Source organism: Sinocyclocheilus anshuiensis, unplaced genomic scaffold, assembly GCF_001515605.1.
Source record: "Sinocyclocheilus anshuiensis isolate Anshui unplaced genomic scaffold, SAMN03320099.WGS_v1.1 scaffold1423, whole genome shotgun sequence".
In the NCBI taxonomy this organism is placed as follows: Eukaryota; Metazoa; Chordata; class Actinopteri; order Cypriniformes; family Cyprinidae; genus Sinocyclocheilus; species Sinocyclocheilus anshuiensis.
The window spans coordinates 240502-257004 of NW_015536552.1; the positions used below are offsets into that span (position 1 = coordinate 240502).

General features: G+C 35.4%; 1 protein-coding gene and 1 pseudogene across 1 annotated transcript in view; both read left to right on the plus strand.

The window, feature by feature from the left end:
• LOC107701187 (TBC1 domain family member 10B-like) overlaps window positions 1-7937 on the plus strand; it is a 39683-nt pseudogene extending 31746 nt beyond the window's left edge.
• Window positions 7938-10650: 2713 nt separating this feature from the next.
• Window positions 10651-16503, plus strand: part of LOC107701199 (ras association domain-containing protein 10-like) — a 12981-nt gene continuing 7128 nt past the window's right edge. Inside the window, exon 1 of the mRNA XM_016503161.1 lies at window positions 10651-10684. Within this exon, the coding sequence (XP_016358647.1) occupies window positions 10651-10684 (34 nt within the window). The remainder of the gene's footprint in view (window positions 10685-16503) is intronic.

Here is a 16503-nt window from a genome sequence, read left to right on the forward strand (position 1 = left end):
ATATCAGCCAATAATAGATATTTAATTGTCTTCGATCACGCACCTAAAGTTAATCTGTAAAAACACTTAAATTTGCTAAAAATCTTATCTTTAGCAAATCTCAAAATGAATATCTATTTTTCATATTGTACATTATAATGTTGCAATGTCTAATTCACTTATAGCATTTACTATTATTGTTGTAGTGTTTTACTTGTCATTTATTTAGCCAAAACGGTATACATTTTTAATATTGATCATTCGTTATTGGCTGTAACATAAAATTAACACGTTATCTGTATTGAAATTTAAATATTGGTGCATCCCTATTTATCAGAAATCCCACCTATAGAAATTCGTCCATGTTCACACTGAGCAGGCCTGCGTGGTCTCCGTCACTGGAAAAAAATGTTCGATAAAGATAACTTATGAGCGTTATGAGGACAAAAATAAATTATGCCTGCATCCCTTTTTTGAGCTCTGTGTCACCGTTTTACATCCAGCATCTTTACCCTCTGGGATCAGGCGGAAAACAGTAGGTGTGGTGGAAAAATGAAGCAGAAGTGTTGATCTCCGGTCAGTTATGTCAGCAGGCTGTATTTAAACCCTTGGGCCCCCAGAGGCCAACATCCTGCCATTTCCACCTGCCCCTTCTATGGAAGGAGCTGACACAGGAGCAGATGAGCCACACCAGCTATGAACACAAGCATCTGGCCTTTTAACTTTTAACATCCACCTTCCTGGTGCCTTTGCACTGTCCTTTGTAGCACTTGTAATAGTGTTGGGCGATATGGTCATTTTTCAAATCGTCATATTGCCAACCTGTGAGATCGCCGATACACGATATTATCGTTTATGCGTGTGTGCATGGGTGGGTGGGGGCAAGAGAGAGACTCGGTACTTATCATAGGCTATTTCATAACTATGTGGTGTTTTAAACCGCGAGAGAGAGCCCATGAAAGCACCAATAATCTAAATAATTTACTATCAAACATAGGCCTACTGATAAACTAGCATGTTAAATATAAAAATATTTAAAACAGCTAGTTCATATATATTAGGATACAACAGTCATACATGGCTATTAGAACCGCGCATCCTGTGACAAGTTTGCCGCATCTGCGCACGTACGTTATCAGTCTAAAAGGTCTGCAAAATCAGTCAACTGAAAATCAAAAATAGATTTATTTTAAAGACCAACAATTTAACACTAAATATTGGACATAAACGAACACGTTAAATAGCCTATAAAAGTATTTAAAACAGGGAAGTTCATATATTTGGAGTAAAGTTAAATGAAATGGACATCAGTCATACAGAGCTCCGGACCACGCGCCCCATGACGAGCCCAACGCGCTGCCACAGAAACACGGATGAGATGCATTGTAACATAACTGTGGTGTTAAACTCAATTAGTGAGGGCTTGGTTAAAATATAGGCCGTTCAGATTACTTGTTAAGTGTAATACCTTATATCAGCAGACGATGTACGTCTGTGTTTGTGGTTGGAGACTTCGCTGGCTACAGGCTCTATCCTCATTTGCGCGTGTGTGTGAAATAGCGGGGCAATTTGATAATAATAGCCAAATTATAATAGGCCGCCTAATAATAATAATAGTAATCATTTAATACATTTATAGGAGATAAGCCTAATATCGTCTTGACTATCGACAAAGACATCTGCTATTGTCGATATCTCTGACTATCGTCGATACACGATACTATCGTCTATCGGCACAACCCTAACTTGTAATGATGTCAGGGGGGAGTGTGAAACTTTCCTTAACTGGGACTGTAAGAAAGGTTGCAAAGGTCGTTCTCGTATGTGTGTGTCTGCGCACGTGTGTGTTTTTAACAAACATGTTGTTCCTTTAGTTTCAGCATCACCTGAGAATTTTAATCCTCCCGTGAACCAATAATGCAGTTAATAAGGAGTTCAAAATAAAGTTCCTAAAGCAGAATCCTTTCCAGGAACATTTTAATTGCTACCTCAAAGCATAAAAGTAGTCTTAACTACATTGTTCTTCATTCACATAGAGAATCATGTGAAAAGAAAGTTTTTGCAGGCTAACTGACTAGGGTTTCTTCCAGCAAGTTTCTAGTTTTATAAAAAGTCCCTTATTGCACATAAAATGTAAACACAATGAAACAAATTCAGCATAAAGAAAATGTAGTCTAAGGTTTTTCTTTTTGGTTTCAGTGGTGTCCAATAACAGCATACAATTTGTTTTGTTAATCTGCTTCACTTGGTTTTGTTTGCTTTGTTTTGCTTTTATCTCCGTTTTTTTTTTAGGGCATTTTTATAGTTTTTTTGTGCATTTCTTTTCAACTTTATATATTTTTTTATTTTTATATATAATATTTTATATATATTTTATTTTAGTTTTTGCTTAGTTTTTTCTGTTTTTTTTTTTGTTTGTTTTTTTGTTTTGGTTTCTTTTAAACATTTTATTTTGTGGTATTTAGTACATTTTATGTTATTTTATTTCTGCCTTGTTTTGCTTTTTGCTTATTTTATTTTATTTTATTATGGAGGAAGGTCATTTAAATTATAGTATATAAAATGTACATAATGATTTATATATCATTGGTGGCCATAACAGGATTTCTTAAAACATATATCCCATCTGCAAACTGTTCCACACAGCTCTAGAATTCATTCACATATACATATACTTTTCCCAGATGTTAGCAATGGACATCATAAAACCTACACTAAGAAACAAAAATCAACAAATATACTTTATAAAAAGATATATTTATAAAGTATATTAGCATACTTTGTAATTATATATTTTTTAAAACCTCTGTATTTTATAAATATTTTAACATTTGAATGATTCCTGTATAAGTACTTCATCAGAGGAAAAATACTCTGAAAATACTACTTTGAACTTTTTTCCTTCTTTGAAGGTAACAGTGCTTCCAATGAAGCCAATTGTTTATGTAATTTTTTTTTCTTCTTCCCACCACAGTTTGCCATCTTCACAAACCTGGCTGAATCTGTGGTGTGGTTCTTTTCCTAATCATGTGATTACCAGACGTCCCACCTCTGAATAGAGTCAGAATGTGGGAGGCTATGGGAAAAGCCTCTGTCCCTGTATGCCATGTGTGCATCATGCTCCGTATGAGCAGCAGAGACATGTGATCCCATGCCCAGTGTTTGATCTTCCTCTTCTGTATCTGGTTTCCAGGGGCTCCCATGCAGGGGAAAAGATTACAGCATATCTGGCAACCCTGCCAAAGTGGTGATGGGGTACATATCTTGGAATACAGCACACAATGGTCTATGCGTGTAGGTTCGTGCCGGACTGTTGGATAGGGGTGCGATAGCCATTGTCGTTCACTCGGGTATGATACTTACGCAACAAAACTGAATGAAAGTAGGAGAGTTGATCAAGGAACTGCTGATCTTGTCTGATCACATTGAGCTTCAGGTGACCGTGTTGGTGGCTGTGCTATAGACACTGCATAAACAACACTGAGGAAAGATGTGATGGGATCAAATCCCAAGGGAAATACGTGCAGTATGAACTCCCATGGTTAACAACACCGACCCGGAGTGGCGTTTACTTATTAATGGCTTAGCTCCTGATTTCCCAGCATCACCCTGCTGTTTAGAAGGCTGCGTCTGCCCCAGCGGACCGGGTCAATAGGGAATGTTTTCAGCCATCTAGAAACCTGAGCCTGTGTGAAATTTTTAAAGTGCATGGTCACTCGGTTGTTGTGATTGTAACTTAGGCAGAGGAGAGTAATACTTTAGCTCTCTTCCAAAGTAGCACTTTAAATGAACTTCTTGACTGATTTGAAATGCTCTACATTTCAACAACCTGAAATGCACAGGAGATTTGACTCTTTGATTTCAATAGAGTTTGACATTAGCATAATGTTAAGATAACACAATACTGTAGTAAACATAATTAGTGCACAGTTAGTAACTTTTAATATGCACAGAAATACATTTCACAAACACGTATATTGAGTGGAAACATTTTTTGGAATTGAACTTAATTTATACTTTTGGGATTTGGATGGATGAATTTGAATGAAATCATATATATTTATAGTTGAATTTTCTGACCTTGTGAATTCTGGGAATCTTTTCGTTCATTCCACTTTAGTTCAATTATTTGTGAAATGTTTTTAGTGAAATAATTTTTTCATTGTTTGAATATGTTTGCATATCTAGGGCCCTATGATTTCCGCGATGCCAAAAATGTGAACGGAATTGCGGAATCCAGTCATAAAAACAGAATTGACTGTATAACGTGGAATGTTTTCTTGGATTACAAGAAAAATGTAATTAATGTTTTATGCCTTCATTTGATTACCAGAAAAAAAGTCAAATAAAACTTATTTCATAGGGCCCTAATTTTTTTTATTTTTGTTAAACCAGTTAAAAAAATTGCTGTTAAAATTGTAAGTTTCATGATTTCAAGACATGCTTTTTGATTAGTAAACTTTAATTCAACAATTAAAATGGAGTCTAGAAAAATAAAGAAAAATTAAAATGGAAAAAAGGGAATTTGGGAAAAGATAGAAATGGATTTCATAGGGCCTTCCATATCTTTACCTGAGCCCAGGTGCAGTCGCTGGCTTTGTCTAAGGCAGTTAATGGCTTCTCGAATGTACACTACAAGGTCCATCAAAACCACAATCCCAGCTCACTCCCATTGTGACCACATGAATACTAAATGAAGCCGCTAAATTAGCTAATTACATCTAGAAAGTGGAGTCGAGTCCAAAAGTCTGAGACCACTAGTGCAAAGCTTGTATTGTGAATGCTTTTCTTTTCTTTCTTCTTTTAATACATTTATTTAGTATGGAGGCTATATTACTATTGCATGTTTTGAGTAAAATATTGGATTACATCAAATATTTAAATATTTTACAATACTAAAAATGTCAGTTTTTTTCCATGTTTAAATGTTGAAAATCCCAACTTTTAAATGAGTTTTAGACCCAACTGCAATTTGTGATGTCTGGTATTCATGGAGTTTTGAAGCTTCATAGGTTGTCGTTCTGCTTTTCATGCTTTGCCTGCAGGGCTGTGTCACTTCATTCCAGTCCGTTCACATACGTTCATGTCCAAGTCACACTTGGGCAGTGTTATGCTGTCCAGGGTCAAGAGGCCACCAAGGTTCTTTTGTTAATGAACAAAAGTATTGTAGATATTCACTAACACCCATCATCTGCAAAGGTGCCTTTCCATTTGGTTCCACATCCTTTTAACCAACAGCAGCTGTCAAGTGCATTAAAGAGAGTGTGTGGCTGTTTCAGATGGAGCTTAGGCAGATAGTTAGGAGAGACATGGTGTCATCATTTGCTCCCCAAATATCATTTCAAACCCATATGACTTACTTTTTTCCATGTGACACAAAAAGAGAAATTCTGAAGAATATTCACAATGCTCTTTTCCTTTCAGTGAAAGCATGCAGTGGCTAGGGACCTATGATTGCTGTAAAGTTTGGATGAATAACTTAATAGTATGATGCACAATACACTCAAATCGCAATATGAACTAGAACTTGAAGAAAATTGTATATATTATAAATAAAATATATAAAATATACAGATCAGTAGAATATACTTCACAAAGTAATAGTAATAATACATTAATTAAGTTGTTAATGTTTTATGCCTTCATTTGATCGCCACTATTTTAATCATAAATCCAGAAAAATTAAAACAGAAAACAGAATTTGGGAAAAACTAAAAGATTTTTCAATTAATTGGACATGCTATTTGATCACAAAAATTTAATATAACCATTAAAACGGAATCCAGAAAATTTCATAGGGCCCCAAGTGACCGTAAATGACAAAAAGCACCATAAAAGTTGTTAATATAACCGATGCACTACATTTTAAATCATCTTAAGCTGTACAGGTAAATAGGTTTGTGTGAGGAATATAGGAGAATTATTTAGCATTATTCAGACTTGCACAGATGAACCAGTGGCGTTTGATGTCACTGACGTCAAATCTGGTGTGTCAAATTTGAATATGTGATTTAAAGAGTCCATCAAAGAATGTCAATTCTTTCATCATTTACTCACCTTCATGTCATTCCAAACCTGTATGCTTTTCTTTCTTCTGTGGAACAGAAAAGAAGATAATTTGAAGATTGTTGCTAACCAAACAATTTCAGGTCCCATTGACTTCCATAGTATTTTTTGTCCATACTATGGAAGTCAATGGGACCCGAAATCATTTGGTTACCAACATTCTTCAAAATATCTTCTTTTGTGTTCCACAGAACACAGTCTGTAATTTTTGAACGAACTCTCAGATCTCATTCTGTCTGTCATTCTCAAAGTAAAGTCCCTATGAGATCCTTATTTTGGGCTATATACCACCCCAGCTGTAAATAGAGGCATCTGGCACTTATGATTACCGGTGCTCAGTTTCTATGTTTCCAGACAGACAGTCCGTACCTGCTGTCTTCCCCTGGGACTGGCCGTTCTACACCTCCATTGTCCACCAGGCCACTCTGTCTCAATGGCTCACGCTGGGCCTTCTGCACCTCACAGTGCCGACAAACGGCTAAATCCAGCGTGGCTAAACTCTGCAGGATAATCTGATTAAACAATTACTGTGGACCCCAGAGGGTGTGCAGCGGGAAGCAGCTGGTCCATACAGACACGCATGCTTCATACTCCCATCATATGATGGACTGCAGAGGTCTCAGGCTGTGGAGCTTGAGAGAGACACATTGTGATAGTGTTTTTAATCTGAAAGCATGCTTAGCTTGCCGTTTTGCCACCACTGGGCTTATGTTGTCTGGATGTAGTGATGTGGAAACAGATCAGGAACAGTAGAGGAACTGTATCAGATTTGTAAAAATATTGGTTAGAGCACCAAAACTTTCATTTTTATTGTGTGTTTAGGTTAATTGATTAAAATCTGCTAATGCAAAATAATTAAAAAAACTTAATCAAAAGTTAATACTGTGTGAAATTCTCAAGCGTTTTATTTAGTACTTTATTTTATTTAGTAATATTCAAATTAAAATTTATTGTTATTTTTTTTTACTTCTGGTTGTATGTCAATTTTTTTTGCATAATATATGTATATGCAGTATATATGGACTAAAACAGACACACACAATACAGTATGTATATAAATAATATTTTGTGTGGTCACGCATGTTCATTTTCATATTTGTTGTATCATGTAGGTTAACTTAAGAAATTTCAGTTCATACAAGACTAGATCAAATCCATTCAAATATTTGATTTCATTCGATTTTTGTTGTTGAAAATGCTTCATTTAATGGACATATTTTAAGTTAAAGTAGGTTTATTGAACGTTATTATTTCATTATTTCATATTAGAGAGATTTTAAGTGCAAGATGATGTTCTGCAAAGACCAAAGTGAATGGCACAGCAGGGCAAAGTGATATTTCGAGCATTCCTGAGAGACGAAAGCGAGACAATAAAGGACGAGAGTGCTCTTGCTGCCTGAGGTGCCTTTAGCTGAGAACATCTTGTGCTTTTAGCGCTCAGTTTTGTATAGCACGAGCTGCAGGGCCCTTAAGAACAGTTGCTACAGCGGGTTGTTTTTGTGGCTATATTTTAATTTAGTAGTTCACGTAAGGCTACATACACGGGATGTGCATTATTGCTCTTGTTTTGAATCTATACTAGATGTAATGTTAGTTATGCTATTCATTGAAGCATGTGCGTTCGATTTTTTTAAACATTGTTTTATAGTTAAGCAGGTCGCAGGTTCAGTTTCATAAGTGAACCATGGCCTGGGCAGAAACATAGACTTCGGCCATTATCATCGTGATCATGGGACTGTCCCTGCAATTATTGTTCTGAAAATCATTTTGACGCACACCCTGAATAACTACCTCTCTGTGTTTGTAAACGAAGGCATGTGCCGCTGAACGAGAGAAACTTCATCACCTGCCCAAAGACAGCCAGTCAAGTGTGAGAATCACAGCTCATTTGAGCCCACGTGGGACTCGTCATGAAAAAAAGTGTGCTCACTTCATAACTGCTCAATGAAGCACTGTCATTTGACAATTAAAGCAGGCCCTGCCTGACTCTCCTCCTTCACTGTCTCTGACCACATGTTGCACTGTTATGCACTATACCAACTTTACATAAGTCAGTGTTAATGTATGAATGTAGGATTCTCAAAATCCTGTTTTTTTTCGGACTATTCCATAAATAATTTATGGAATGTCCATATTTTAATGTAGCTTTTATAGTCATTTAATAAAAGATTAATTGATAATAAACTTCATAATGGCTTCTTGTCTTTTATTTGTGAAGATCTATCTGTCTGTCTGTCAGTAATTTTTCTCTCTCTTTGAGAAAAAGAGATGTTCTTCCCCAAGATGTTTCAAACAAAATGTGTTTTCTGGAGATATTTGTAGTTTAATTGGTAATTAATTTTCATTTGGGAAAACTACACAAACATCAGTAAAAATAAAATAGACATGTTAAAACAAATTACAGAAACTGGAAAATAATTGATTAAAAAAAATTCACACCCTAATTTAAAACAATTGACCAGTAGCTACTTCCTAATTGAAAATTATACTATGTTTATATAATTTATTACTAACTTATTAAGTTGTGTCTGAGCTTAACCAGATTACATTTTTTAAAAGAAGAAATTCTTTAAATTATCGCACAAGTATATATTTTCCCCCAAGAGTTTAAAGCTACTGCATGGTCCTACTGTACTTCAGCTGTGTTAAGATGTTTGTTTTCATATATGTGTAAAATGTCTCATTAAATTTTGAGAATCTGTGAGATGGTATTCCTGTCAAATCAAGGTAGTGGTTTTAATACTGTGTATATTTCAATGAAAAACCGACCTTGTGACTAAATGAGCAGTGTGGATCAATTGTTTGCCACAGGCCTCTCTGCTGTGGCTCCATGACCTCCTTCAGTAAGAGGTTGGCAGTAGGAGTACAATGACAACATTCAAAAATACAGACAACTTGTTGTGTGCGTGTGCTTACGCGAGGGTGTGTCATAAAGCGTGTCACGGCCCTGTAATTATCTGAGGTGTAGGTTTCAGATGAGCAGCGCCACACGCGAGCGAGTCCTGCACTGATGTCATGTAACAGTGGAGGAGCCGGTTTCTGTTTTTCTCTCAAATCTTTTTATCTGTTTGTTTCACTTCATACCCCTCGAAGGCCGTTTTCTGTTTGCAAGTGAGCATATAGATTCAGTCCTCAAACAGCTCCACATCCACACACTGTTTGACATCAATTGCCAGGAGAATTTGTAATTGTGTGCCGTTCTCAACGTGTCTGCCTGCTAAGTCAACATAAAGAACAGCATAGGAAGGGCTCCATTCACACACTGGTCGTGTGAAAAGCTGATTGATTACCCTGAGTTAGTCTTATCATTAGTCTTGTTCGATTTAGTCACACAGACCTCACACTTTCACCGGCTCACTTCACCTCAATGCTGTTTGAGGCTTGGAGAGAAGCCAGTAGCTCAGTCCACCCATCCAAAGCATCTTTAATGGCTCAAATGAACATTAAACTGAATATTAGTCACTGAATACTACTTAAGTGTTTTTTTTTTTTGTGTTGCGCTTTACACATACTGTACACAATGTTACTACAAATTAAAACTAAAAATTAAGCAGTACACTGTACACAAAAATCATAGTTATAAATAAAACAAAGATTACTGTAGTGTTTTAAAAGAACATTTCAATCTTTAATGTTTAATTCAATGTTACTCTCCATTTCTTTGTAATTATTTGTGAAATTTACTTGCAATCCATGAGAGAAAATTGTTTCAGCCAAATATACACCAAATATTTTTCAGTGTCGATCAGATTTTCTGAAGTTTGTGGTGCTTTCCATTGGAAAGTTCATAATTGGTGTGTTGTGCGTGGTTGCCAGGTCATCGCTTTGCAGTTGCTAAGGTGTTTTGAGTGTTTTTAGTGCATGGACCTTTTTCACATTTCCGTGTTTCTCAGCAGTGGAAGTCATAAAGACTACATCGAATATATTTTTTGCGTTCCCACAGTTTCTGAAAAGCATCCATTGTTATGTGGTTAGCAGTGTTCTGTATGGTTGCTAGGTTGCTCTAAGTGGCTGTTAGGTGGTTGCTGTGATGTTCTGGATGGTTACTAGGTTGTTGGTAGGGTGTTCTGGATTGTTGCTATGGTGTTAGCTAGTGGTTGCTAGGTTGTAAGGGACTGCTAGGTGGTTGCTGTTGTGTTTTAAGTGGTTGTTAGGATGTTGTGGGTGGCTGCTATGTGGTTGCTAGGCTGTAACCGGACACTTTTTTTTCCTTTTTTTTTGCTGTATTGGTTTTAGTAGTATTTTTCCAATTAATTTTCATCATAACGATTTCAGAAAATTCCTCAATAAAGACTTCTAAGCCTTTAACTATAGTTCAACCAGCTCTGGGATGAATCACAACTTTACAAACTTTGATTTGAAGAAAAAAATCATGATAAACGACCAAATGTCCTCTTATAGTTAATTAGGAATGAACTATAATTCCACGAATCACTGACTGATCAGTTATTATTGGTAATCATGGTACATTTTTTCATGATTCTTCAGCATGTATTTGAAATAGAAATCTTTTGTAAGATTATAAATGTCTTTACTGCCACTTTTAATCATTTTAATGCATCCTTGCTGAATAAAAGTATTAATTACAGAAAAAAACCTTTGAACATGTATAAGATGTTTGGGGCATATGAACTCTATGGTGAAAATGAATTGAATTTTTATTTCTGCAAGCTGACTGTTGCACTCTCCAGTATATGTATTAGAGGGAAAAGTTTTCAAAAATGTAGAATGCATTTGCTATTATAAGAAATTCTCTCATATACACTGTGTAAGAGGCCCTCTGAGTGTGTCACAGTCCCTGTGAGATTCTGCATACCTGTGTCAACCCACTCCCACCCATCTCCACATAGTCTATTAGCGTAGTGACCTATTAAGTCGAGGAATGCTTTGAGTGAACCTCCATGACCTTGTAATGGCTGAAAGCCACTAGTTCAGGATCAAAGCTGGAAGGTTTGCTGCTCCAAAACCTGTCTGCACAGAGGTCAGCTTTGTTTGTATTTGAGAAACATCCCCTTCCTCCTCTCTCTAATACGCTCGTTAATGTGACGCACCATTTATATTTCATCATGAGAAGCCCATTAAATATATTGTCTGTAATGCCAAAGCGTGGGAAAACAAAAATCTTCTTTGGTCCAAGGATCTTGCATCTTGCCTTGTTTAAATTAAAGTTTAAAGTGACTTTAAAGGGACAGTTCACCCAAAAATAAGTGGAAAACAAAGAAGATATTTTGAAGAATGTTGGAAACCAAACAGTTTCAGGTTCCATTGACTTCCGTGGTATTTTTTTGTCCATACTGTGGAATTCAGTGGGACCCAAAACCGTTCAATATGTGATATCTATCTTGAGTTCTCTTCATTTTTTTCTCACATATTATTTTTTATCTCAAGTGTTTTATTTTTTGTCCATACTGTGGAAGTCAATGGGACCTAAAACCATTTGGTTACCAACATAGTATGGACAAAAAAAATATTATGGAAGTGGGGTTTGAAACCATTCAGCCAACAACATAGTATTTAGTATGGAACCGTTTGGTTCCCAACATTCTTCAAAATATCTTCTTTCCTTTCTGTTCCACATAAGAAAAAAATTCATACAGGTTTGGAATGACTTGAGGGTGAGTAAATTTTTGTGTGGAATATCCCTTAATTCTAACTCATTACAATATGATCCAGTTTCCCAAGGTTTCCAGGTCATTTGGTTTTTCGTCAGCTTTTCACCTGAAGGCCTAACGGACGTGAAGTGTATATATTTGACCTGTTTAAAGCAGATACCTTCAGGCCAACACGCTATGTTGTGATTACAGGTGCCTTTTATTAGGTCAAATGGCCGTTTTCATATACTTGTTTGGGTCGGGACAAATGAGAGCTGGTCTTGGATCTGTCCTAAAGGGATGTCGTAGGCTAGGAGCTTCATTCGGGATGTAATTTGTCTCCCTTCTGTTCTCAGAAGTGTCTCTGACAGCACACGTTAGAAACACGTTAACATCTGCCCGGGCCGTGTTTAAAAGCTAAGGGGCTTAATTATTAACCACTTCCTTCCTCAAGAGCTTCCGCCCCCTGAAGAAGGTGTCCACGCCATCTCTGTTTCAGTGAGTCTTCCCTTCCTCTGTTTCTACATTCATGTGTCATTTCCAGCACATCTCAACTCTGATGTATTGTGTGTAATAGCATTCTATGATGGAAATGATTGCTTGGGAAATTACATTTTGAACATTTTTGGAATAAAGTAAGTGACTCATTTGTCTTGCTAAGGCTAATGTACCCATTTCATAGACTTTCAATATGTGCATTTATAAAACTATATTTTTGTTAATTTACCTTCGCATTAAATTGCATAAAACTAGTTAAATATGTTTGAGTCTGTTAAATCTGAGTGTTCCTTACACTATTGGAGCAAATGGGAACGCAAAACAAAAAAAGAAATCATAATTTCATTTCCATTCATTACTATAGAAGTTTACCCTGCTTCTAAAAACCCTGAAAATGGGAAAAGGGTCTATTTCACAGCTAAAATTTGATGTAGTACATACTGACAGTTACTTTTTTTTTTTTTTTGCATAATTTTGAGAAAATTACAGCTTGATTGGAAATGACATACATTTAAAATACGGTTTGCAAGTGATATCCATCTTTAGTTTTCTTTATTTTCTTCTCACTAGTCTTATTTTTTTATATTTTAATATTATAATTTTTTTTTTAAGTTTTTAAATTACAAAAATTCTAATTCGAGACACATTTGAGGCATCATTTCTACCAATCAATTTTGCCACAAATAAGTTTTTTTTTTCTTAAAAACAAAACTTTTATTAGTGGCAAAATGTTTGTGGGACAGTTTATATTTATATAATGTAAATTTATAATTCATATATAATTTATATATTTTTCTAATTTCACACAATACATACTGAAATTATTTGTTTATTTCACTGTATCACAGTTATCATAGTTTTAAATGTAATAATTCATTTATTAATGATGGATAATCCTTTTAAGTTTAAAAGTGGATTTGGGACATGAGTAAAAGAATAAAATCTATACATAAAAGGCATTTGAACATTTTAAGACATTACAACGAAGAAAACAGTCTGGTTTTAATAACTCTTGACAGTTTCTTTTCCTCTAAATGACCTTGTGATTGTGCAGGTTCCTTGGAATAAAAGGAGGGAAAACCAGGTGTAACAAGAGACTGAAATTCTGGTTTTCTCTTTCAAAATAACCTGCACACACACTCCCGCTTCGTTTCTGTTCCTCTCGTTTTGTCAGTGCATTAACATTTTACAGGAAAGGGCGAAAAGCCATCTGCTTCCTGAGATTCATATTATGGGATGTATGAGTGTTAAAATGAACATCCGGCACATTTGAACCCGTTAATTTTGACCCAGTCTTGCATCTTCAGCCCGAGAAAAAGAATGGTTTTGTTTCTCCAGACAGATTTCATGAGTTAACTCATGATGTCACCTGACTGGATTTATCATGCTAATGTTAATTGTTTTTTTGTTTTTTTTCATTACTGGGTTTCCGCGGGTCCTTAAAAAGTCTCAAATTTAGTTGTCAAATTTAAGACTATAAAAAGTCTTAAATGCTACAAGAAAGTCTTTATTATGATTTCAAGAGGTCTTAAATTTGGAGACGGAAAGATTAGATTTGCGATATGGCTAAATGTGACGATTAAACTTCAAAAGGCTATGATTTAATTGAATAAAATGAGCGCTGCACGTTTAAAGTCAGATGCTGCGCTGCTTTATTTACAGCTGTTACCGGGGAAACCGCTCTGGCAGAGAATTAATGTGTATTTTCTATCAGCCCGTCTGCTGTTTTTGTTCAGACCAATGTAAAAAAAAAACATGTTTTTAAATATGAACTGGTGGATCGACAAGAAGATAATGCATTATAAAAATCTAAACAATTAAGACAGTAAAATATATTTATATGTTATTTAATTAATATAATAATTGATTGATAAAAAAAAATTAAATTCATGTAAATGATACTTTTGACTTAAAAATGGTTTGAAGCGATTAAAAATGAACTTATAAATGGTTTGAAACGATTAAACTTCAAAAGGCTATGATTTAATTTAATAAAATGAGCGCTGCACGTTTAAAGTCAGATGCTGCGCTGCTTTATTTACAGCTGTTACCGGGGAAACCGCTCTGGCAGAGAATTAATGTGTATTTTCTATCAGCCCGTCTGCTGTTTTTGTTCAGACCAATGTAAAAAAAAAACATGTTTTTAAATATGAACTGGTGGATCGACAAGAAGATAATGCATTATAAAAATCTAAACAATTAAGACAGTAAAATATATTCATATGTTATTTAATTAATATATAAAAAACATGTTTTTAAATATGAACTGGTGGATCGATAAGAAGATCGCGTCAGCGCACAGACATCAGATAAATTATTTGTGCAGGTCTTAAAAAGTCCTAAATCTGAGCTTAAAAATCCTGCAGATACCGTCATTAGCTATATCCATGTTCTTTGTTCATGTGATCAGAACCACAATTAGTTGTGATGCAGGAGATAATTTGAAAACAATAATCACATCATCTGTCAGCATGCACTTATTTGTTTCTCCTCAGGGTCAGGTGAAGAATGCGCAAGCAATTAGCTAATTCTTCAAACCATATTTTGACATTTGACATGAAATATAAAAACATGAGCAATTAAGTATGCTTGCATCGTGGTTGTTTACCACCAGGTTGCATACAAGCTAAGATTAGTGACTCTGATTTGAGATTACGATCGTTGACAGGAAAAGTGGAAGCAAGTTCGTCTTCTTTTTTTTTTCCCAGAGCAAGTGCCCCAACTTGTTCTGCTGAAAACCTGTTCAATGCTCCTTGAGTTTTCCTCCGCCCTGTGTGTTTTCGATTTGAGACTGTTACTGTAGTGCAGACGGAGCTCAGCGTCAGATACAGGTGCTCTGGGAAAACTCAGGAAGTGATCAAGTCTTGTCGTAATGTCATCTTGTAACACAGAGAGCATTTTTGCATTTGTATTTAACTGTTGCATTTTTTTATTTAACTGTTTTGAGTCTTTTGAAACTATAAACACTCTCAAGTTAAAAGTAGTTCAACTTCAAAAAAACAAACAAACACACACACTGCCCTGTGTCTTGCATTTTTAAACACAAAAATGCTGCAACATCAAAAATAGGCTAATAACTAAGGAAACCCATTTCTGCCATGGAATTAAAAAAAAATATTTAAAATAAAAAAGGGTAATGGTGACTTTTTATCTCACAATTCAGACTGTGTTTCTTGTAATTCTAAGGGGGAAAAAGTCTGAATCATGAGATATAAACTCATAATTCTTCTCACAATTCTGAGTTAATATCTCAAAATTCGCAGTTTATATCTTGCAATTCTGTCTTTTTCTCATAATTCACAGTTTAAATCTTGCAATTCTGTTTTGCTTTGTTTTTGTCTCACAATGTCTCACAATTATCTCACAATTCCGTTTTTCTTGCAAATCGGAGTTTACATCTCAATTCTGATGCTTAAAAAAAAGTCACAATTGTCAGATTAGACGTCGGAGGTTCCGTTTTATTTTTTATTGCATGGTGGAAATGTGCTTCCCATAAATAATTAATTTTTACATAAAACAACGATTAAAATGCGGTGAAGTAGAACTCCGTAGAAAACACGTTCTGAGGAACATTGTGTCTCAGCCAAAACTTGTTTCCTCATTGACTGGGTTTGTCTTTGGGTGTCACTGGGGTCAAGGCAACGGGCCAGATGAGTTTACCTTTTGTAAATGAGTAATCCTTATTACAAACTCACATTCCTTTACTGTAAATCACTGCGGTTAAATGTAGAGAAATAAACACCTTATTTTGGATGGCCGCTTGATACTACAAATCCCTCCCCCACCATCTCTTCCCACATTCAAAACTCAATGAAAACACATTTTATTTAAATGTTTATGCATTGCAATCAATTTATCCTTTATTTTGTTTTTCTCATTTTTTTTTTGTATTTCTAATGTTATTTTCTTCTAGTATAATTTTATTGTTTACAACAGTGTTCCAAGCATAATATGAGTGGAAAAACAGTCCTGATACAATGCCAAGTAATGTAAAAAAAAAAAAAAACAAGTCACATGGCAGAACAGGTGGAAATAAATTCATCTTTGTGAGTGATATAGCCAGATTCTCTGCTAGCTTTAATATTTTCACCATCTCGTCTGTGTGCTTTGTGTTTGGAATTGAACTAAACTTCACTACCGTTCTAACTTAATCTTCTCTTGAGGTATTGCCCGAGGAGACTATTATTTATAATCTTCTTTTGTAAGTCACATGAGGGCATACGATGTCTTTGAGAGATTTCAGTGCTCAATCTGCCAGTCGGCGTGTGCACCTGCATATGTGTCATAGCATTTGCAGAGCTTTTCACTCTGTTAAACATTCATGCAGAGCCTTCCAAGTGTTCATTCTGACTATGAAACATTCTTTTTA